The sequence below is a fragment of the Colletotrichum jinshuiense genome, chromosome 5, assembly GCF_051148585.1.
Source record: "Colletotrichum jinshuiense chromosome 5, complete sequence".
Taxonomy (NCBI): domain Eukaryota; kingdom Fungi; phylum Ascomycota; class Sordariomycetes; order Glomerellales; family Glomerellaceae; genus Colletotrichum; species Colletotrichum jinshuiense.
The window spans coordinates 1,356,151-1,377,452 of record NC_139312.1 but is presented as its reverse complement, the minus strand read 5'-3'; the positions used below and the strand labels follow the sequence as shown (position 1 = coordinate 1,377,452).

The 21,302-nt window shown below is 57.7% G+C and overlaps 2 protein-coding genes across 2 annotated transcripts; both read right to left on the bottom strand.

The window, feature by feature from the left end:
• Positions 1 to 1,146: 1,146 nt before the first annotated feature.
• EsH8_V_000367 (uncharacterized protein) lies at positions 1,147 to 3,072 on the bottom strand (the record flags this gene model as incomplete). Its single annotated transcript, XM_083272883.1, has 5 exons — positions 1,147 to 1,494; positions 1,569 to 1,681; positions 1,737 to 2,440; positions 2,494 to 2,695; positions 2,754 to 3,072. The coding sequence occupies 5 exons, from the start codon at positions 3,070 to 3,072 to the stop codon at positions 1,147 to 1,149; spliced, it is 1,686 nt and encodes a 561-aa protein (XP_083125598.1).
• A 6,200-nt stretch (positions 3,073 to 9,272) lies between these two features.
• EsH8_V_000366 (uncharacterized protein) lies at positions 9,273 to 19,357 on the bottom strand (the record flags this gene model as incomplete). The annotated part of the gene is made up of 4 exons (XM_083272882.1): positions 9,273 to 9,589; positions 9,668 to 10,444; positions 12,656 to 19,171; positions 19,234 to 19,357. 4 exons carry the CDS (start codon positions 19,355 to 19,357, stop codon positions 9,273 to 9,275), a joined length of 7,734 nt encoding a protein of 2,577 aa, XP_083125597.1.
• Between the last annotated feature and the right edge of the window lie 1,945 nt (positions 19,358 to 21,302).

Sequence of the window (21,302 nt, the reverse complement as noted above, 5' to 3'; positions counted from 1 at the left end):
CACACACACATCAAATGGCTCTCAGAATCCGGGGTTGGGTGTCCCGCCCCGCTTCCGAGACAAGGGTGCGGGAGAAGGGAGGGGACGACGCAGAAGTGGGCAGGGGGTCAGGCGGAGCAGTCCGCACCATCGCCAAGCTGGGTGCCAACGAACGAACCATTGAAAAAGGAAGCAAATTTAAAATAAAAAAACATCGAACGATTTGCACTGGGGCAGGCTCAGTCCCGCGCCCCGAACGATGTCACCATGGACTCTCCCTCGCGGGATTTTCTCTCATTTTTCATTTATTTGCGCCAACCAGATTTCCCCACCGAATCGACGGGTGGGTGGGAGGGAGAGGGGGCAATATTTCTGCCCACCGAGGTGCAGAGAGCGGTGCACCTACACCCACCCCCCCCCTCTTTTCAACCAACCACCCGTACGAATTTGGTCATCGTTCAGACAATAAATAAAAAAAGGCTCTAACGGGACGAACTCCCACCTTCCCCGGCCCCGTTGATGGCGTTGCAAAATGCAATCATGACACGGCTCGCATTCGGCCAATTCGTGATTGGACTGAGAGTTTCACCAAAATAAAACCCCCATCTCCCTCGCCCCCCCCACTCACAGAAGCGCGTGGAGCAGTAGCACTACCGACTTCTCCATAATATTTGGCTGAAAAGAGTAAGCCAAGGAGAATAAAAGAAGGGTAAAAGGGAAAGAACGGAAGAGGGCAGGGGGGAAGGGGAAAAAAAATTAGGAAAAAAGGGAGGACCCACCCGTTAGGATCGGCATTTCCAGGAAAGGAAACAACCAAGCTCCGGACCCGGACACGGCCCGGGGCCCGGACAACGACGTCGGCGACGACGATGACGGCAACGACTTGCACAGCAAACATCGAAACTCGCGAGCATTTGTGGGTTGCAACCAGTTTTTTGATTATGGATTATATGTACGTCGATAAAAGAAAATATGAACATCCGCCAAGCAAATTACAGCGTTCTGTGCTCCTCGGTTATTCCGGCAAAGGAAAAATCAAAAACAGGATAAAAAAATAACACCTAGGCACAAAGTCGACATAAGAAAACGTTTACGTGATCGTCATGGTGGTGTGAAAGTGTCAGTGAGTTCGGGGTTGGCCGTTTGCGGGGGGGTGCAGCAAGGTCCTTAGACGCCAGAGTCCTCCTGGTGGACCTGGTCCTCCTCGGCGTAGGCCTTCCAGTTGGTGCAGGTGCTGTTCAGGGTGTCGAGGTTGGTGATGGCCTCGATCTCGGTCGGGCGCTCGATGAGCTGGAGCGCGAAGCCGAGGGACGTGTGCCAGCCGATGTGGCAGTGCATCAGCCAGACGCCCGGGTTGTCGGTGTAGAAGCCGATGACGAGGTATCCCGAGGCGGGCAGCATCGCGACGTCGCGGCGGGGCGCGTTGACGGTCTGGAGCGTGACGGACGAATCGTACGTTCCGGAGCTCTGGGCGAGGATCCAGAAGTCGTGGCCGTGGAGGTGGATGGGGTGCGCCTACGCAGAACCTGTTAGCAACTGTATCATGGGTTGGGGATAGTGATCCACCGGGGGGAGGGGGTTTCGCGTACCAGGCCGATGGGGTTCTGGATGATGAAGTGAACCCAGACGTTGGCCTCGTCGAGGTGAACAATGTTCTGCTGCACAGAGTAGGTGCCGTCTCCCTCGAATACCTGCTCGACGGCTGTGGTTCTAATGTCAGCGCATAACTCGACTCGGAAGGGGTTAGAGCATCTTACTCGGGTAGGCCCAGTCGGAAAGGAAGGTGTTGTTGTTCAGGGTCCACTTGAACTGGCTGCTGACGACTTGGAGCCCGACGGTGAGGGTGTCGTCGTACGTCTGCTGGCCGGCCTCGATCGCCACAACGGGAACCAGGTTGGACATGAGCTCGTCGGTGCAGGTGTCCATGTACGTCGGCACCTCGCCGGTGGGGTCCGCGGTCGAAGAGGCGTCGTAGCGGACAATGCCCTTGATGTCGAGCGTGTTCTCGTTCTCACTGCAGGTGAGCTGCGGGATGGCGCGGAGCCAGTAGTTGTCGACGGCCTGGTTCGCCCTGACGACGACATCGTAGCGCTGGCCGATGCCGATGGAGATGTCCGAGGTGTTGTAGGGGTTCATGGGGACGAAGTCGGCCGAGATGACCTCGAGGGTGTGGCCGTCGATCATGAACTTCCAGTGCGTGTCGATGGCGGCGTTGACCAGGCGCATGCGGTAAGACTTGCCGCTCTCGAAGGCGGTGGTGAAGCGGGAGCCGCCTTCGTTGTACATGCCGGTGCCGTTGATGAGGCCGGTCTGCGCTCTGGGCGGGCCGTTGGTGGCAGCCTCGTGGTAGAGCTCGTCAGTGGTGCGGTGGAACCAGTCGCTGAGGACGATGGTGCCGAGGTCTTCGTCGTAGGGAGCGGAGGCGGGGCCGTTGATAATCATTCCTCCAAAGACGCCATTCCTGGATTATTGTCAGCCATGTCAAATAATGGAGGTAGTGTCGAGCCGACTGACCATGCTTGGAGAGCAAAATGGCTGTGGTACCACGAGGTGCCATATTGGGACGCGTGCCAAGTGTAAGTGATGGAATCGCCGGGGGCAGTAGGGCACTGAGTGATGGAGGCAACACCATCAGCCTCGTTGGTGTAGTTCTGGCGGATACCGTGGAAGTGAATGCTTGTGCCGTTGTTCTCCAACGAGTTCTTGACGTGGACGACTGGAGGGATTGTTAGCAAGCTGATCGGCTTCTTCACAACTCGTTGCCGGATACTCACCAACGGTGTCACCCCAGTCAGCAATGATGGTCGGGCCAGGCACAGAGCCGTTGATGGAAAGAACCATGCGGTCAACGCCATCGGGAGCCATGGTGCTGTTGGTGACTTCGAACCAGTACTCGCGGACAACCCCGGTGTGAGGGGCATCCTCGTACCAGTTGGTTGAGAGATCGTGGGTGCCATCCCAGCAGGAAGGGTTGGTGGCAGAGTCGAAAAGGCAATCTTGACGCTTTTCAACCGTATTGAGGGGAGAAGGGGCGCCAGAGACTAAGGCAGGGAATAGGAGCGCGAAGCATCCCAAGAGCGAGCGTTTATACATGATTGTGGGTGTAAGTACAACGAATGTGGTAATGATGATCAACGAATGATATAGAGATGCCAAAAAACGAATGAAGGCAAAGAGGGAAGTCGGCCCAGGCTTGAAGAAGCGAGTGATGATGCTAAAAAGAAAAGTTCGAACTCGGGCGAACCTGCCTCACATTTATAGAATCTCAATACGAGGTTCGAGCATCATCAAGATGGCCAAATAGAGGGTCTCGTCACTTCACACCCTCTTGGCGAAGGCCCGACACCCCGAAGTGAATTAGCAATCCCAACCTGCATCGTTCCCTCGATGTTGCGTTCTGCGGTCTATTCCGGTACGAGAGGCGGATCACCCCTGGCTTGGAGGAGCTGTCCCACATAGGAGGCAATCATATGGCGACTAGGTTCGGAATCGTATTGTAAGTTGTTCGGCTTTCGGCTACGATGTCCACTCCGGTAAAAAGCACCTGCCTGGACAGCACAGTATGAAGTCTTGTGTCTCTAGGAGGGAAGCATCCATGTCGAATTCGACATGGAAAGGATAGGGTCTCCGGTTGATCACAGGCCTGAGCGCTTTCGCTTTGCGTTGCCGAAGAGGCATTGCAACATGCGTCCCATATCCTGTTCGACCACTTAGAACCCCTGAGTCGATATGGGTAGCCTGCATGGTACCTGTCGGCCATGCATAGACGCTGGAGCTCTCTTGTCAACATGCTGGTTGTCGCCTGCACGAGGAGGTCCCCATATCTTGACCCATCAACGTTTGTCTGAAATTCAGGCAAGTGAGACGCTGGTGGATGTAGGAAAGGATGGAGGCGCAGAGGCGCAGGTCTCCAAGTCCGGCCGCATGGTTAGTCGATTCCGCGAGACCATGGTCTGCAACCTTCAGTTGAATTCCCCATTAAAGCCTGTCTTGGCTGACGCGTAGCCCTATAGTAAGAAGCAGAACTATCGAAACGTGCCTGTGTGCCTGCAGTAGCTTGGCGGGTAATAGTCCGGATCCCGTGCGCCGTCGTTTCTTCTAAGACGGGAAGCCTCCGAAGGAAGCGAGCAAGACTTGGGATGATATGGACGTTTCCCTTGTCCGCGTCCTCGGCGGAGTTCACATCGGAGAAAAGTGCGTTTGGCTCGCTATACCTATCCCGGTAGTATTAAGTGACTAAGAAGGAACCGGCTCACAGAGGCTAGAGCCTCATCGTGCCCGAAACAGAAGGGACAAGTTCCCACCTCGGGTGCCCAATGAGAAGGGGTCGAATGTCAAGCATTACGCGGGAGGTCTACGGGGGGTGGCTAGCGTGGCAGGCGAGAAGGGAACATCGACGGTGACGACCTCGAGTCGGGCCAGTAGCAAGGCACGAAAGTTTGCGATAGTATGTGGCAGGAAGGGCAAAGTGGTTCGTGGATGTCCGAATGTGTGGCGTTCCTCCGCTGTCATGCTTGACCGAGAGGAAGAAAACTTGGCAAGGGTGGCCATCCCTTAGCGGCCGGGGCCCCCTTTCGGCCGTTGTCAACGTCATCCATTGCAACGGCGCCAAACGACGGAGCCGTTCGATATCGGGTGGGCGCGTCAACGCGGACATGGGAGATTGTACGGGCGAGGGGTAGCAGTGTGGAGAAAAGGGTGGTGCAAGACGAAGCACGAGCCACGAGGTAGCAGCCTCGCTGGACACTGAGGAAAATATGCCCGACGTCGTTTGAAGTCGGTTGAGCCTCTGACTCGGAGAACGCAACGTCAAGCCTCCAGCGGCGGTGGAATATGTTTGATGTTTCTACACTAGGTCTGGGCTGTAGTGCGTGCGTTCCCCGCGTATAGGCGTCCGAGCCACGCTTGGTTAGGGGTTCTGTACAACGGTGGCGTAACGTTCCAGTCCCACGTGTTGAAGCCCCCTATCATGGGTTGAGTGACATTTTAAAGCAGAGAATGGCTGAACAGCAGTAAACGAATCGACCGAGCCCCTCGGGAGAGAGATAGAAACGGACCGGGGTTGAAGAGCAGCCCTGTCGAATTTTGGGATCCCCTGCAGGGGGACCTCGATTGTCGATGGGCTGGGAGGGGCTGTTGCGAGCCTTGGACAGAGAGGGTGCGAAAGCGAGGTCAGGCTTCGAAGACATAGTCAACAAAGCCCTTGGAGATTAGACTTTGAATCCAATCTCGTCATCATGTTGCAAATGCGCATGTATGCTTGATTTGAAGAAGCTCCCGTCGGGACCCCGTTGCGGGCTAGGTAGGGGCCGTTATTCGAGGAAGGGAAGCGCCATCGGACTGCGATTGCGTACGTAGTCCCTGGCTCGTTGCGGGGTGTAGGGATGCCATGATCTCCCGTATCGTGGTGTCAAGGTGTGCAGGTAGGCAGTGGAAAGGGGAGGGAGGGGGGTGGCCGGCAGGCAATGATAATTGGAGTCATGGAGTTGGAGACTGAGAGAGACACCTGACGCGGTAAGATACTAGTTTGCTGTAAGGATCGCATCATGCGTGTACACCAAGAAGCAGTGCCTCCCAGGCGGCCCCGATGCCTGTATCGCCTGGGGGTGGGGGGTTGCAGGGCATGAGGGCACGAGGGCACGAGGGGGGGGGTGTCATCGATGTGGTTCAGCTGCGGATATTCCCACCATTGTTGGAGAGAGAAAAGAAGAAAAAACATCGCAACCCTCGCCTCCCCCTGCTTGGCCGCGCAAGCCTCATCTCTGGTCGCTGCTGCTTTTAGCACCCACCAACGTGGCCCACGCCGGGGGATGTTAGCGGCCAGTGCACTGCGCTAGTCAAATGCCGGTTCCCGCATTGAATGCATCCCACTAATACCGTATTGTCCTAGCGGGCCGGGATCAGGGGGGCGCCCCCCTGAGCCGCCATTTCAACGACGACGACCCAGTTCAGCTGCGGCTTCGTCCAACCGCATCCCGGCAAACCGCTACATTTCCCGGAACAAGACCATCACCAGCCCGACTCAACGAATGCCCTCTGCAGACGCTCTTACCTTTCTGACCATACCTTGCCTGCTTCGTGACTTCTCCCGACCTCTCGCTGTCCTCGCCGCCCTCGCCGACTTCGACATCCCGTCTTGGAATCCCTCAATGGCTGTTATAGGCAATAAAGTCTTGGCATATCCGGCCTCTCCCTCGCATCGTTCCCAAAATTGCTCAGAGTCAATCTCGAACATACCCCTCTCTCTTTATCCACACCTTTTTGAGATAACCTTTTTTTCAAAGACCAGTTTAACCTCTCGACTTGATGGGCATCACCCGCTGGCGCTCCTCGTCGGTTACTCCCGATCTACCGAGACGAGGAAGCCGAACAAGCAATAATGCATATCCTTAATGCTATGCTTTTTGCTGCCATGTTCGAGTTCATGCAGCACATTCATTCCATCCACTCACTCACTCACTTACCTGGCAACACTGCTTTGTCTGGGCTAAATGTACATGGTACAAGCTGACTGCAGTCAGAACCCTCTCGCTCGGGGCTATGGGAGCAAAACCGCACGCTTTTGTCGTGCAACTCGTTGAAGCCCACTATCGATATCTGCTTGGCCCACTGGTCCACAACAGCCTCCGGCAGCCTTTCAGCTTGGAAAAAATTGCCGTTTTCAACGTAGGGCTCAATGGCGAGGCCGATGCAGACCCTCCTCAGCCGCCTTTCACCGCCTCTCCCCGTCCGATACGAGCTAGCTGTCCAACTGCAGGTGGAAACTTGGGCATGTGTGCCTTCCATTGAAAACATTGAAGCATTTGCCACCACACAATCACACGCCAAGGTCGGTCCCGCGGCGTAGCGCCCGATGTGCAGCATGTCTGCCAAGCCGCCGACTCTAGGCCTCGGGGAAGAGCAGTGTCCGAGTTGCTTGCCCCGTATTCCGCATTCTTGGCGCCCCTCCTTCCCAATATTTGGCTCCGCGGGAGTGTCCACCGCGCGGAAACAAAAGGCTAGCCGTGAACAAACTGGCTATTGATATTCAATCCCTGCTTGCGCCATTTCAGGTTCAGGGCGGTGTCTCCTCTGGCCCTCAATCACCTCGACAGTCACCGGGCTGGTTGTTGATTGTTACCCTCGCCATGTGGTTGTACATCCCGTCTTCCCGCCTTATGGGCGCGTCAGTGTCAAGAACCGCGCACGAAGACTAAATAAAGATGCTTGTCCGATGCAGATAAGGCCTGAAGGGGAACCAGGGGTGCGGTTCGAGCGTTAACACACCCATCCTTCATCTTGGCGGGAACAGCCGTATCACGACACAAAATAACCAATGACGACTGCTACTCACTTTTCACAACCTCAACATTCCGTCTACTATCTTAGAGTTGAAGAGACGTCGCCTTTGGCCTGCTGTCGTTGGCTGTTATCCCGTGCAGGGATCCATTGGCGAGTCCAGGGATCTGTTCGCGAGTCCTGCCTTGAGAGAACATCACGACAAGGGACGCAGGAAAGACCGGCGGAGAAGAAGTGACAGCTGACAGCTAATTTGAAGATAGCAGAACGACCAAAGAGGGTGTTCCTCCGCTGCAGATACGGCGTCAAGGGAGGCGCATGGCCGTCGACGATGACCCAGGCTTAAGCGGATGGGAATGGAGATCCGTCCCATCCACACATCGGTTTCACGGGAACGTCCGTAGCATGCTTGTAAGAGTCAGGCACAAACACTTGATGACCGGGTACAAGACGACCAGGTTTACTCTCTTTGCGACCCAATCAGAAGCCAAACAGGAATAACCTTGACTCATCTCTTCTCGGAGAACCGACCCGGAAGCAGCTCGGTCTCTCGCGCGAATGTTCGCAGGATATGACACTGCAGTAGACATGAAAAGGCCATGAATCGATAGCAAGAAGGATGAAACGGGTCGGTTCTCCGACTTCAGCAGGGCAGCCATGCGGGAGCCCGTTCACCAGGTGTTCGTGTTCGCCTGACCAAATATCAAGTTTCCAGTATACATACCCCCGTACCTCGGCATCACGGCAGCAGCCGAAGAATGGGACGCGTAGGTAGTTTAAATTAAACTGTTTAAACGAACAGAGTCTACGAGAGTACCCGAACCATCCGTAGCTGGGGCCGATCGAGACGACCTTGGACTTGGCAAAGATTGTCAGGTCAAAGTCGTGGGTGTCCATCAGACCGCTGCCTAGCGCTCCCACCATCTCGCGGAAGCGGCCGAGAAGATGTGCAAAGGGCAATCCGGCCCGGCCATTTCACCATCTCATGACGACGACTACCGGTCAGCTTTTCCCCTCGGGAAAAGCGTCAAGCAAGAATCGGTGAGGGGGTGGCAGGCGCTTAGTACCGAGCTAGCAGATAAGGCAGCCTGCTTCCCACGGACAGGCTGAACCCACATCCCGGGGCACAAGACGCTGTTCTCCCGCGAAGCACCCCGAGGGCAGAATGTAGAAATGCCCACGGATGAGCTTCTAGACGGCGCAAACGGAGCAGCCGTCACGAAGCCTCGCCAGTTGCTCTTTTTGATCCAAATAATCTGTCGGTATTCCATGGTGGAAGGGATTAAGCACCGCCTCGAAGTTAATATCGAGAACCGGGGGGGGGGGGCAAAATCCACAACCCGGACTTCGGGTTTCCGAAGACCCATTGTTACAATTTGCACGCAGAAATAAGAAGAAAAACTTTGCCGAAGGACTGATAAGAGGAAAGCTTGAAATCCGATCTAAAGCCGGTAAAGGCCGTTGTTGGATCCCCCGGCGATTCGGGGCGGAAAAGGGCGAACGGTGCGCGGCATCGCGAGATCACTCGGCCGAGAGAAACCTGGGAAACGCGGGCGAAACCCACATCCCGCCGAGCTCCAATATTCTCCCCCAATAAAAGACTGAAAAGAAACAGGCGAGATTTCCCTTGATGATTCATCGCACGGCATTCGAGTTTTCTGTAAATGTCCGGTGCCGCCCGCCGACCGTTCCTATGCAGTTGGACTAGACTAGACTGGACTAGACGGCAGGACATCGAACAAGCTGACTTGGCTCATCCACCAAGAACAATACACCAGCAACGCAACGGCCATAAGTTTTTGATTGAAAGCTCATCAGGCATTTATGTATTCAGTTCCAAACACATTAATCATCAAGCGATTAGCCATTATAATTGAGCCATCGTCGAAATCATCCACGCGTTCAAGCATCCCAGCGCTCCAAGAAACAAGACAAAAACCATACAGTCTAACCCCCTTTCCGTAGAACAAACATGGTCCGCGTACAATCATAGTCGTAGCATCATTATACAATCATTAGTTGAAAAGGCGCTTGAACATGCCCTTGATCCCACTCGACTTCTCCTTCTCCTTCTCTCTCTCCCTCTCCCTCTCCTTGTCGACATCTCTGTTCTTCTTCCTCTCTTCTTCACGAGCCCGGCGCCGAGAATCATCCGAGTGTTTCGACCTGGGCTTGTCTGCTGCCTTGCGAGCCTCTTCAGCAACTTGCTCGCGGGCCTTCTGGAGCTTGCCTCTACCACCGTCCTCGGACCGGTGGCTGTGGCCGTGACCATGCCTGTCGCGCGTTGTGCTGGACCGCTTGGGAATTCCGCGGTTCGCAGCTGCTTCGTGTCCTGCATCGTCATCCATTGGCATTTCGTCCTTTGCTGCTGGGGGAGGGTCCTGGGGAGGGGGCTTCGATCCAATCGCACCTTCCGCATTCTTGGCGCTGAAGAACTTTTTCTTCTCTGGTAAGGACTCGCTGGGTTCCCGCTTGGTGAGTGTGCGCTCCGGGCGGTAGTGCTCCGATGTGCTGTGGCGGCGAGACCGGCGATGGCTGCGTTCTGTCGTCTCCTCAGGCTTGGCGATGATCTCCGGCTCCTTGCCCTTCCGGCGTGATCGCTCTCTTTCCTCGTGTTCGCGATCCCGCTCACGCTGACGCTCACGCTCGCGTTCCCTCTCCCGATGCCTGTCCCTTTCTCTGTCGCGGTCACGTTCGCGCTCGCGTTCGACTTCGCGCTCACGCTCTCGCTCCTTCTCGCGCGCAAGCCTTCGCTCTTCCTTGCGTCTGTCGTGAGCAGCTTGTTCCTCGGGCGTGCGCTCAGGGCGGCTGCTTCGCTCGTTCCTCTCGTTCCTCTCGCTCCTCTCGCTCCTCTCGCTCCTCTCGACCCTCTCGCCGCGTTCGTTTCGTTCGCCACGTTCACTACGATGTCGCCGTTGGGCCAAACTCTGCGGGCTATCCGAGAACCCGCTGTCTTGTCTCTTTGGTGGCCCAGGTGGGGTACGCGGGGCTGACTCGCCGGATCGAAGAGATCGTTCACTATCGGTCCGGTGTCGTCGGCTCGAGTGGTGCGAGTGATTAGAATGGCGCCTGCTGCCTTCTCTGTTTTCGTCCTCGCCTCGGCTGCGGCTCGAGTATGATGAAGGGTGGTGGGAAGAGGAGTGGCGGCGTCGTCGGTGCCTCTCGCGAGCCTCTGCTTCCTTTCTTTCTGCAAAAGAGTCAGTATTGTGTCTGTCACTTGTATCCGCTCCCTTAGTGGTAGTACTCCTGCGCCTGGAAAGAAAGCCAGGTAGGACCCTCGAGAAAAAGGCCTTTCTCGGTGTCATCTTCAATTGTTGCTCCAAGCTGGGAAATGCACTGAGGAGCTGCGAGCTGCCCTGAGACAAGGGCCTTTGTGGTGGGCTGAGAGCCTCGGCCGTAGCATAGATGACCACAGCAGCTGCCACCATTTCTTCGGCCTGCCTAATTGCGGCCTTCCGCTGCCGCCTGAGAGCCTGCGCCCTTTTCTTGGTTGCAGGTGACCAGGCGAGTTCAGGAATGACCACAGCAGGAGTTGAGGGTCTAAGAACAGAGAATGCACTGTCTGTTTGCGTTCCCTGGTCCAGAAAGCCTTCTCGCTGCACGGGACTGAAGTTGGCATCCACATCTGATTCCGTTTGATCTGCCTTGGTGAATGCTCCTGAGAATGGAACGCCCTCGAGAGTTTGCGTCAATTTGTCCGAAGAGCTTCGGCGCGAGACAGAATCTTCTGCTTTGATATCCGGGGCGTCTCTTGTGATGGTGTCATCATTGGAGTCCTTGGAAAGTTGATCGGCAGCAAGAAGACCCCCTGCAATAGCAACACCAGTGGCCGCAGCTCCTGCGATGAGTACTTCTTTGTCTCTTGTCTCATCGTTATCAGCAGGATTAGTGCAGTCTTCTGGTGTTGGTGCTGGTTCTTCAGGAGTTGTGCCGTCCGCTTCTGGAGCTGGCGGCGTGTCTTCCGTGGGCTGCTCCTCGATTGCTTCGGGGCTGACGGCCTCCTCCACCGGAGCTTCCGTAACGGCAGCATCTTCTGAATTGGCGTCTTCATTCACTGGTTCCGTATCCACGGGTTCTTCTAAAGCAGCCGCTTCCGGTGCCATCTCTTCTGCTGCAGCATCCGTCGCAGCTGGTTCCTCAGAAGTGGCTTCCTCAGCAGTTGCTTCTACTGGGGCAGCCTCCTCCGGTGCAGACTCTGGCGCGGTATCTACAGGAGTAGCCTCTTCGGGAGCAGGTTCCTCCGGAGCCACCTCGGCCTCTACGGCCTCTGCCAAGGTTTCGTGCGCTGCTGTCTCGGTTGTCTCGGCTGGCGTAGGATCCGTAGTTCCAGTGTCCTCAACAGTGGGCTCTTCAGGTGCTGGCTCTGCCGGGTCCGTTTCCTCGGCTGTGGCCTCGGCGTCAGCCGTCGAGGGCTCGACAGATGCAACTTCTTCGGGTGTAGCAGCTTCTTCAGGAACGGCAGCTTCTTCAGGGACAGGAGACTCTGCAGGGGCAGGTTCATCGGGTGCAGCAGGTTCTTCGGGTGCAGCGGGTTCTTCCGGAATAGCAGCTTCTTCAGGGGCGGCGGGTTCTTCGAGAGCAAGTTCTTCGGGGCTTGGCTCAGGGGCGGGATCTTCCACAGGGGCCTCTGTAGAGACTGGGTCCTCCGCTGCGGGTTCCGCGGGCGGAGCATCTGCGGGTTGAGGGTCTTCGGATGATGGTTCTTCTGGTACAGCTTCAGCAGAGACAGTCTCCTCGGAAGCAGGTTCCTCAGAAGCTGGCTCTTCTGTCGTGGTTTCTGCGGGTGCAGAATCCTCCGCTGTACTTTCTACCGGAGCGGAGTCTTCAATAGGAGAAGGCTCAGCTGCAGGGTCTTCAGAAACTGGCGCGGCTGATTCAGACTCAACAACTGCGTCGCCTTCAGGGCATGTTTGTTCAGCTGCCGTTTCATCAGGAGCTGTTTCAGCAGCAGCTTCGGCAGCTTCGTCTGGAACAACTTCCGAGGAGGTTTCTGGTTCATCAGACTGAGGCTCATCGGCAGGTGATACTTCCTCTGGGGCCGCCGCGGCGGGCTCATCGGGGGCAGTATCGTCGTTCAGAGACTCCTCGGAAGAAGCCTGGGCTGGTTCGAGTTCTTCCTCAGACGCAGCATCTTGACTTTCCTGAACTTCTGCCGTGGGCGCATCTGAAGGTGCAACTATCTCGGCAGCTTCGACAGATGGCGTTGCCTCAATGTCCTCAACGGACTCAGAGGAGTCTGGTCCTGCGTTTCCGCTCTCGGTATCATCTGCTGCGCCGCCTTGTGCTGGGATTTCCTCCTGTACCTCTCCGTCTCCAACCTCGGGGTCTTGGCCATCCTGTCCTTCCCGTGCATTTCCATCGGGGGAATCTGGAGTAGGGGAAGGAGGGGGAGTCTCACCTGATTTGTCTGCCTCTCTTGCATCAGAGGCAATTGGGCCCACCGTGTCCTTGCTCTCCTCAACATCCAAAGACCTTGATTGCTCAACCTCCGCTGCTGGTTCTGGCACCGGAGTCTCTACCACTGCGGCTTGCTTCGCCTCCTCAACTGCTTCAGCTATTTCGGGTGCCTTGGCTTCGGTAACAGGCTCTTCAGCTGTCTCTTCAGCTGCGACAGGAGGCTCTGGCTGCGGTTCCTCAACTTCCGGGGCAGCATCCGCAGAAGCGGCGGCAGGTTCGGGTTCGGGTTCGGTTTCCTTTGCTTCTTCAGCAGCTTCAGTCTGGGGCTCTGAATCTCCGACTTCTGCCACCGCTGCCTCAGCAACAGGCTCCGGCTCAATAGCTTCGGCAGGAGCCGAGGGCTCTGGCTCTTGCTCTACCGCCTTGACTTCTTCAGCTGCGGGTTCTGCCTCGGGTGTTGACTCTGTTACTTCCGCCTCAGCAGCTGTCTCTGGTTCAGGCTCTTGAGCTTCAGCAGCGGGTTCAGGTTCGGCAGCAGGTTCAGCTCCGGCGGCAGCCTCAACAGCGGGCTCAGGAGTAGGTTCAGGTTCGGCAGTGGGCTCGACTTCGGCAGCAGCTTCAGGAGTAGGTTCAGCTTCAGCGGCAGGCTCAGGAGCAGGCTCAGTTTCGACAGTGGGCTCAGGCGCTGTAGATTCAGCAGCGGGCTCAGCTTCAGCAGCAGCTTCGGGCTCTTCAGCTTCAGGAGTAGCTTCAACTTCAGCAGCGGGCTCGGATTCGGCAGCAGCCTCAGGCTCTTTAGCTTCAGCAGGCTCAGCTTCAGTGGCAGGCTCAGGAGTAGGCTCAGCTTCAGCGGTAGGTTCGGGGGCAGGCTCAGCTTCGGCAGTAGGCTCGGCTTCAGCAGCAGGCTCAGGCTCTTTAGCTTCAGCAGGCTCGGCTTCGACAGCAGCTTCGGGAGTAGGCTCAGCTTCGGCTTCAGCAGCAGGTTCAGCAGCAGGCTCAGCGGCAGGCTCAGGTTCAGCAGCGGGCTCAGCGGCAGGCTCAACTTCAGCAGCGAGCTCGGCTTCGGCAGCAGCTTCAGGCTCTTTAGTTTCAGCAGGCTCAGCTTCAGCTGTAGGTTCGGGGGCAGGTTCTGCTACGACAGTGGGCTCGGCTTCAGCAGCAGTCTCAGGCTCTGAAGCTTCAGCAGGCTCGGCTTCGACTGCAGCTTCAGAAGGCTCGGCTTCGACAGCAGCTTCGGGAGTAGGCTCAGGAGTAGGTTCAGCTTCAGCAGCGGGCTCAGCTTCGGCAGCAGGTTTGGCCTCCACAGCAGCTTCAGGAGTAGGTTCAGCTTCAGCAGCAGCTTCAGGCTCTTTAGCTTCAGCAGGATCAGCTTCAACAGTGGGCTCGGCTTCGACAGCAGCTTCAGGCTCTTTAGCTTCAGGAGTAGCTTCAGCTTCGGCAGCAGGTTCAGCTTCGGCAGCAGGTTCAGCTTCGGCAGCAGGTTCAGCTTCGGCAGCGGGCTCAGCTTCGGCAACGGGTTCCGGCTCTTTAGCTTCGGGCGTAGACTCGGCTTCCTTCGGCTCGGGGGCGGCCTCAGGCTCAGGGTCCTTGGCCTCTTCGGCCGCGGGTGTTAGTTCAGCCGGCTCGGCTTCCGCGACGGCTGCCGGGGCCTCGGGCTCAGGGTCCTTGGCATCGGCATCGGCATCGGCCTCAACCTCGGTCTCTGGCTCCTTAGCTTCCGCGACGGCCTCCGCTTCCGGCTCCGGCTCCTTGACTTCGGTCTCCGCCGCTGCATCGGCAGATTCCGCCTCTTTGGCCTCAGTCTCGGCTGCAGGAACCGGGTCTGCCTCGGGCTTCACATCGGCGGCTTCCGCAGCTGCCTCCGGCTCTGGCTCGGGCTCTGCAGCCTGTGCTTCGGCAGGTGTTTCCGTTGCAGGCTCCGGCTCAGGTTCGGGGTTGCTGGGCTCTGCAGGCGGGGCGGCTGGCGGCTCTGACTCTTGAGCCGGGGCCGCTTCCGGTTCGGGATCCTTGGTCTCCGGGGTTGGCTCCGCATCAGGAGCGGCATCCGTAATCTCGGGTGTGGGCTCCACTTCCTTTTCTGCCGTGGTTTCAGGTTCCGGATCTTGGACCGCGGCGACTGCTTCAGGTTCTGCTTCTGTGGTCTCAGCAGGTGCCTCTGGCTCTGGTTGTGGCTCCGCGTCCTCGGTAGCCAACACAGCCTCGGCAACGGCTGCCTCGGCAGCAACAGGCTCAGTCTCAGGTTCTTTCGCATCCTCGGTAGCTGTGGCGGGATCCCCGGCCTCGGGTGCAGCAGTTTCGGCCTCGGTGGCTTCGGCCTTAGTTTCCTCGGGGTCGGCCTTGGCTTCCTCGGGGCTGGCTTCAGGCTCGGCGGGAGTCGCGGGTGCGTCGGCCGGGGTCTCCTCGGGGGCTTCTGTCTTGTTCTCGACCTCGGTGTCGGCAGCGGGCGGTTCCGGCGCGGGATCAGGGATCGGCTCTTCAACCTTCGCTTCCTCGGCCTTGTCGTCGGTCTCAGTCGCCGTTTCTGTCTCTTCTTTAGTATCCTTGGTCCCTGCGGTGAGATTGGCCACGGTGAAGGTGAATTCTTTGCCGTCACTGAATACTTCGTAACCGTCCATACCTTCTGTTGAGACAACTGCATCATCTGTAGCGACAGCATCTAGGGAAGCATCCACGACGATGGGTTCCGGGTCTGCGTTGTCGACTGGCTCAGCGGCCTCGACCTCGGCTTCCTTGGAAACTTCTGGGGCGTCCTCTTGTACCGTTGCGGGTTCGGCCTCCTTTGGTACATCGGACTCATCCTTGGAAGTTTCGACTTCGGCCTCTGGCACGGTCTCGGGCTCGGCATCTACTGTAGGTTCGGCTTCAGCCTCCGCCTGAGGCTCGGGTTCCTTGGGAGCATCGGATTCAACATCCGCTGTAGTCTCAGGCTCAGGTTCCTTGGTGGCTTCTGGCTCAGCTTCGGGGGTGGCCTCAGGAGCAGTCTCAGGGGCGGCTTCCTCAGGAGCTTCAGGTTCTGCCGTGGGCTCAGCCGCAGGCTCTTCCTTAGTTTCAACTTCGGCAGCAGCTTCAGGGGCAGCTTCAGGGACGACCTCAGGGACGACCTCAGGGGCGGCATCCTGAGGTGCTTCCGCCTCTGCTTCAGGAGCAGAAACTTCAGCAGCTTCAGGCTCGGCCTCCTTGGGAACATCCGGCTCATCCTTGGCAGCCTCAGGTTCCTCTACCTTTGGTGCCTCCGGCTCTGCTTCCTCAGCAGCTGTGTTGTCCTCCTTGGCCGTCGCCGCAGGCTCGTCTTCAGCAGGTTCAGGCTCGGTCTTCTTGACATCTTCGACGTCGGCCTCGGCCGCTTCAGACTCATCTGCCTTGGCAACCTCGGGCACGGCTGGCTCTGGGGCATCGGTCGCGGCATCTGCTGGTGCATCAGGTTCTGCCTCTTTGGGAGCCTCAGGTTCGGCTGCAACCTGTGCGGGAGGCTCGGGTTCGGCTTCAGTTTCGGTCTTGGCCTCCTCGGGAAGCTCAGGCTCGTCTACCTTTGCAGGCTCGGCAGTATCTGCAGCATCAACCGCCGCCTCGGCTGGTGTTTCGGGAGCTTCGACGACCGCGGGCTTATCCTCTGCCTCTACCACTGCCTCTGCCGGCTCGGCGGCTGGCTCGGGCTCAGTAACCGGCGCAGCATCTTGCTCATCGGCTGGGTCGGCAGTGGCGGCAGGCTCGGCAGTCTTGTCCTCGCCAGCGTCGGGAATTGGAGCATCTGCCTCTGCCGGAGCAGCTGCCGCTTCGGTTGCTACTGACTCCGGGTCTGCGCTGGCATCGTCAGACTTGGGCTCTTCAGTGGCTGCCTCAGCAGCAGCCGGCTCAGATTTGGTCTTGTCCTCCTCAACGGCGACCGGAGCCTCCGGGGCTTCTGCGGGTTCCACATCGGCAGATGGTGCTTCGCCACTTGGCTCCGCTGGTTCAGCAGGAGCGGGGTCCTCGGATACAGCTGCATCGGCGGGCGGGTCTTCGGCTTGAGGCGGGGCAGCTGTTGTTTCCGCGGCCTCTGCAGGAACAGCAGCAGCCGTAGTCTCCTCCGATGTTGCAGCGGCTGTCTCCGGCTCTGCAGCTGTCTCTGGCTCTGCGGCTACCGGTGCTTCGGGTTCGGCATCGACAACTTCAGCAGGAGCATCCGATTGTGCCTCAGCTGGAGCAGTATTTTCCGCATCCGCTGCTGCCAATTCAGGCTCATCACCCTTGTCGGCCTCATCCTTGGTCTCATCGATAGGAGCAGGTGCATCCTCCGCGGCTGGGGGTTCAACTTCTAGCTCAGTAGGGGCTGATTCCACAGACTTAGTGCCTTCGACGGTTGAACCATCAGAATCAGTCGAAGCATCAGTCGTAGGAGCAGGATCCGCCTCGGTTGAAACGGCATCAGCTGTGACCTCAGGTGTGACCTCAGGCACCGCCTCAAGAGCAACCTCCGTTGGAGCAGAAGCCGGCTCATTTGAGGGTGTCTCTTCAGATGCTGGCTCATCGGCCTTCGCCTCTACGGGGGTCTCAGCCGATGGCTCGACTGGGGCTGATTCCTCAGGCTTCTCTTCGGTTGGGGCTTCGGCGGATGGTGTCTCTGCAGCGGCAGCATTGTCCGTCTCAGCCTCAACAGCATCAGGGACAGCGGGCTCCGCGGGTGCAGGATCTTCTGATTTAGTCTCCGTCGATGTCTCTTCTTGCACAGATTCATCAGGTTTGGCCTCGGGGGAAGACTCAACGGGAACCTCGACTGCTGGCTCAGCTTCAGGTGTGGGGTCTTCCGCCTTGGCTTCGACTGGGGCCTCGGTAGGAGCATCGGTCACAGACTCCTCTTCAGCAGCAGGAGCTTCAACCTTGGCGTCATCTGGAGCATCAGAAGCTGGCTCGATGGGGGCTGGAACTTCAGTGTTCGTCTCGGCCGCTGTCTCCGCTGTCTCCGCTGCCGTTTCTGCGGTCTCCTCTGGCTTCACATCGGCGGGAGCCTCGGCTGCCGACTCTCCTGCAGGAGGAGCATCTTCAGACTTGTCCTCCGCTGGGGCTTCTGAGGAGGCGGGCTCCTCGGTCTTTGCCTCAGCCGGCGCGGGTTCTTCTGGCGCAGGATCGCTAGACTCGGCCTCAGTAGGAACGTCGGCAGCCGCATCAGCTGGTGTCTCCTCCGCAGGCGCGGCCGTCTCTGGTTCAGTTTCCGCCGGGGCAGCGGCCGCAGGCTCTGTTGAAGGTGCAGGCTCCTCGGGCTTCTTGTCTGCCGGATCTTCGCTTGCTGGCTCATCCGTGGAAACAGGATCTTCCGGCTTGGACTCGGTGGCAGCCTCGACAGCAGCTTCTGCAGGTGCAGGTTCATCAGGCTTGTCATCGGGCTTGTCTTCAGCAGGAGCCTCGGCTGCGACCTCGGGTGTTGATTCTGCTGCAGGTGCGGGATCCTCGGACTCGGCAGGAGCCGAGTCATCGGGTTTGCTGTCTGTAACCTCTTCTGCAACTGCCGCCTTTTCTGCTTCTACTTCCGCCGGTGCTTCAGGCTCGTCCGGTGCTGGGCCATCAGTCTTGGGCTCCACCGCATCTGGTTCGGCTTCCGGTGCTGGCGGTTCTGGAGAGGGCTCTTCCACAGGAACCTCGGGCTCTGAAGGGGGTTCGGCCTCTGTAGTGTCGGCCTCTACAGCGCTGGCCTCTACAGCGTCGGTTGTCGTCTCGGGCGTATCAGAAGCAGCTGGTGTTTCATCCGCATCGGCTTGCTTGTCCTCTGCGGGGGCAGCAGCGGGCGCTTCTGCGACGGTCTCATCGGTGTCAGCAACCGCGGCATTTGCTGCGGCTGCAACAGCTTCAACGGCAGCTGGCGGGATTTCCGTCTCGGTCTTGTCTTCACCCTCCTTGGGCCCACCGAGACTCCGGTCAGCAATCGGTGCAGCTTCTGGAGCAGTGCTCTCCTCCTTGGCTTCAACCACGACTTCTGGGGGCGGGGCCGCCGCTTCTTCCATCTTTGGCGGCTTCACTTCCTCGGCAGGCGGAGGAGGGGGCGGAGGAATCGACCTGGAGCTCTCGACCGGCTCTGGTTCGGTGTCCTTTCCACCCTTGCCCTTCTTCTTTTTCTTGTCCTTCTTCTTGTCCTTCTTGTCTTTTTTCGAGGATTCCTTCGACTTTGTGGGAGAGGCGGGTGCCTCCTCTGCAACGGCTTCTTTCTCTTTCGCTGGCTCGGGCTGCGGTTCCGGCTGCGGTTCCGGCTCCGGCTCTGAAGGTGCTGGGGGCGGCGGAGGTGGGGGTGAAGAAGGCACGGCCTCTTCCTTCTTTCCCTTCTTCTTCTTCTTCTTCTCCTTTTTGGAAGCTGTCGGCAACTCCTCTTCGAAAAATACGCTTTCTTGAGGCGGTTCTGGGGTGGGAAGCTCGGGGGCGGCAAGCGGCGGCTCTTCGTAGCTGTACTGTGCTGCTTTCTTATCTTTTTTGGCCTTCTTCTTACTCTTCTTACTACTGGACTGGGCAGGTTGTGAGGGATATGTCACGCCGTTGGCATACACGTCGCCGTCTGTGGGTTTATGATGTTAATTGGAAACGCGAAACTCTAAGGAATTGAGCAAGGTAGCGTACCATTTTCAAGCTCGGAATCCGAGGGTTGAAAGAACTGGACATTGGAGAAATCCTGGATTTGGACATGGCTCAAATCAAGGTTCTGCCGGTAGGGGCAGTAATCGACTGGCTCTTCCGAATTCATGCTTCCGGGACCCGTTGACTATGGGGGACCTTGCGCCGGGGAGGGTGATCAATGCTAATCGGGGGCAGGATGGTCTGATGTTGTTTGGGGGTTGCTCGTGAATGGGATTTTCTTGGCAAAGATGGGATGACTGTGAGGTTGCTATTTTTGATAGGTTCTCGAAATGATTTGTTGCAGTTGCGGTGCCCAAACCGGAGTGAGAGATTCGAGTCTCTTGGGCGGGTATCGCGAAACTCAAATGGAAGTGAAGAATTGGTATTCTCGTCGCCCGTGAGACGGCCGTTGTGGTGTAAACACGGACAAAACGGGCGATTGATGGTTATGACAAGGGAGCAGCAGGTTTCTTGTCTCTTGCTTGACAATGGATAGAGTTGGGAAATAAGGACCATGAGTGACGAGAAGCGTCCCGACAACGACAAACCCAGCAGGGCACAATTGGGCCAAGCTGTGGGAAAGAAAAGTAGATTCTCGACAAGCAACAAGCAGGGGGGGTGGAAGCTTTCCCGGCGGTACCAAACATCACAAGCATCACTGGCCAGTGGCAGGGTCCAGGGCGCGGGAGTAAGGGGTCCCTGACGCAGGCCTACCCCACGCCGTCTCCACGAATGGAGACAAATTCGGGCAGTCTCGAGAGGTGTTCAAGTGATCACTATCGTGCCTGAGAGCCATTGGCCGAAGTGAGGCGGGAGAAGCACTGGCGCCACGTCGCAATTGGGTTGGACTGGGGAGCGCGGCTTTTGGGATTCGGGAGCTAGGTAGGCTGGTGGGTGATGTGACGAGAGGCGAGACAGGAGGAACTTGAACATCGGATGGACAAGGAGACAGAAAAGAGGAGGGATAATGGCTGCCCAACGGCAATCCGATTGGAAGCGAGCGGCCAACCCGCATAAACAGACGGGCTCGACGTGGGCGGGCATCAATGCCAGCGACTATTCCTAGGATAATTGTGTGGTTTACTTTTGTGGTCTTAACCCTTTTGGTTACGCCTCGTCTACTCGCCCGGGCGGTATCACAACTTTTCACATGGTATGAACAAGCCATTGAAGTAAAAAAGATGTCTGCCAGGCAGCTTGCCTGACTCTTACCTACAGGACCTCCCGAAGATTTAGCATGGAAGCTACTGTAAGGGAAGGATCTAGGCCGACTTCGCGGAGCGTGGCCGGTAAAGACCAAGGAGAGACTAATCGGCCAAGAAGTGAGATGTCCCGACGCCCTTGGTCCAAGGACTTACAACCAGCGATGGTGGGCAGCCCTGAGAATTTCAGATGTGGCATGCTTGTCCCAAAGAGGCTTAGATTGTCCCAAGATTCACCCGCGGCGAGGCAATTTTTTTTTCTGGATTTCGATGAGGTGTCAAGCACCCGTCCACCACCCCGCGGTTATGAGCTAATAACTGCTGTGGTGTGCTAATCGTCGATGTTGGGCCCAGCGCACTCGCACGTATCGGGCAGTAGGAACAGGGAAGGCTGATGGGCCGGCCCACTGGAGCCAGGCAGATCCTTGTGTGTGCCTTCATCGCGCGGGCCAGGACACCAGGAAACGATTGCCGACGAAAGAGTGGTTCCTGAACCACAAGGGAGGGAGGTGGTATCCCCAGCCATCCATCCTGTCATCCGTGTTCGAGAAGGAGGGTGGACGAGGGAGAAGCCGCGGGTTGGCCACATGCAGTTAGTCGGCGATGAGAGGCGTTGTGCATGTGTGCCCGCGGGAGAATTCCTTCCAGAGACACTCTTCGGCGGCAGGCGTGTGAGAATGGCACTCTGGTGTCTCACACGGTGGGGTTGGAGGTGAGTGAAGTTTGCTTCTTTCTCATCGGCCATTAAACCCCCGGTCAGCGACGTGCAACGTGGCTCGCCTAGTTGAGGCTCGCCTGTGAAGATCCATGCAGCGCAAGTCCGGACCACGGGCTGGCGGGAGGGGCGGATGTGACTGCAGTGACGATGCC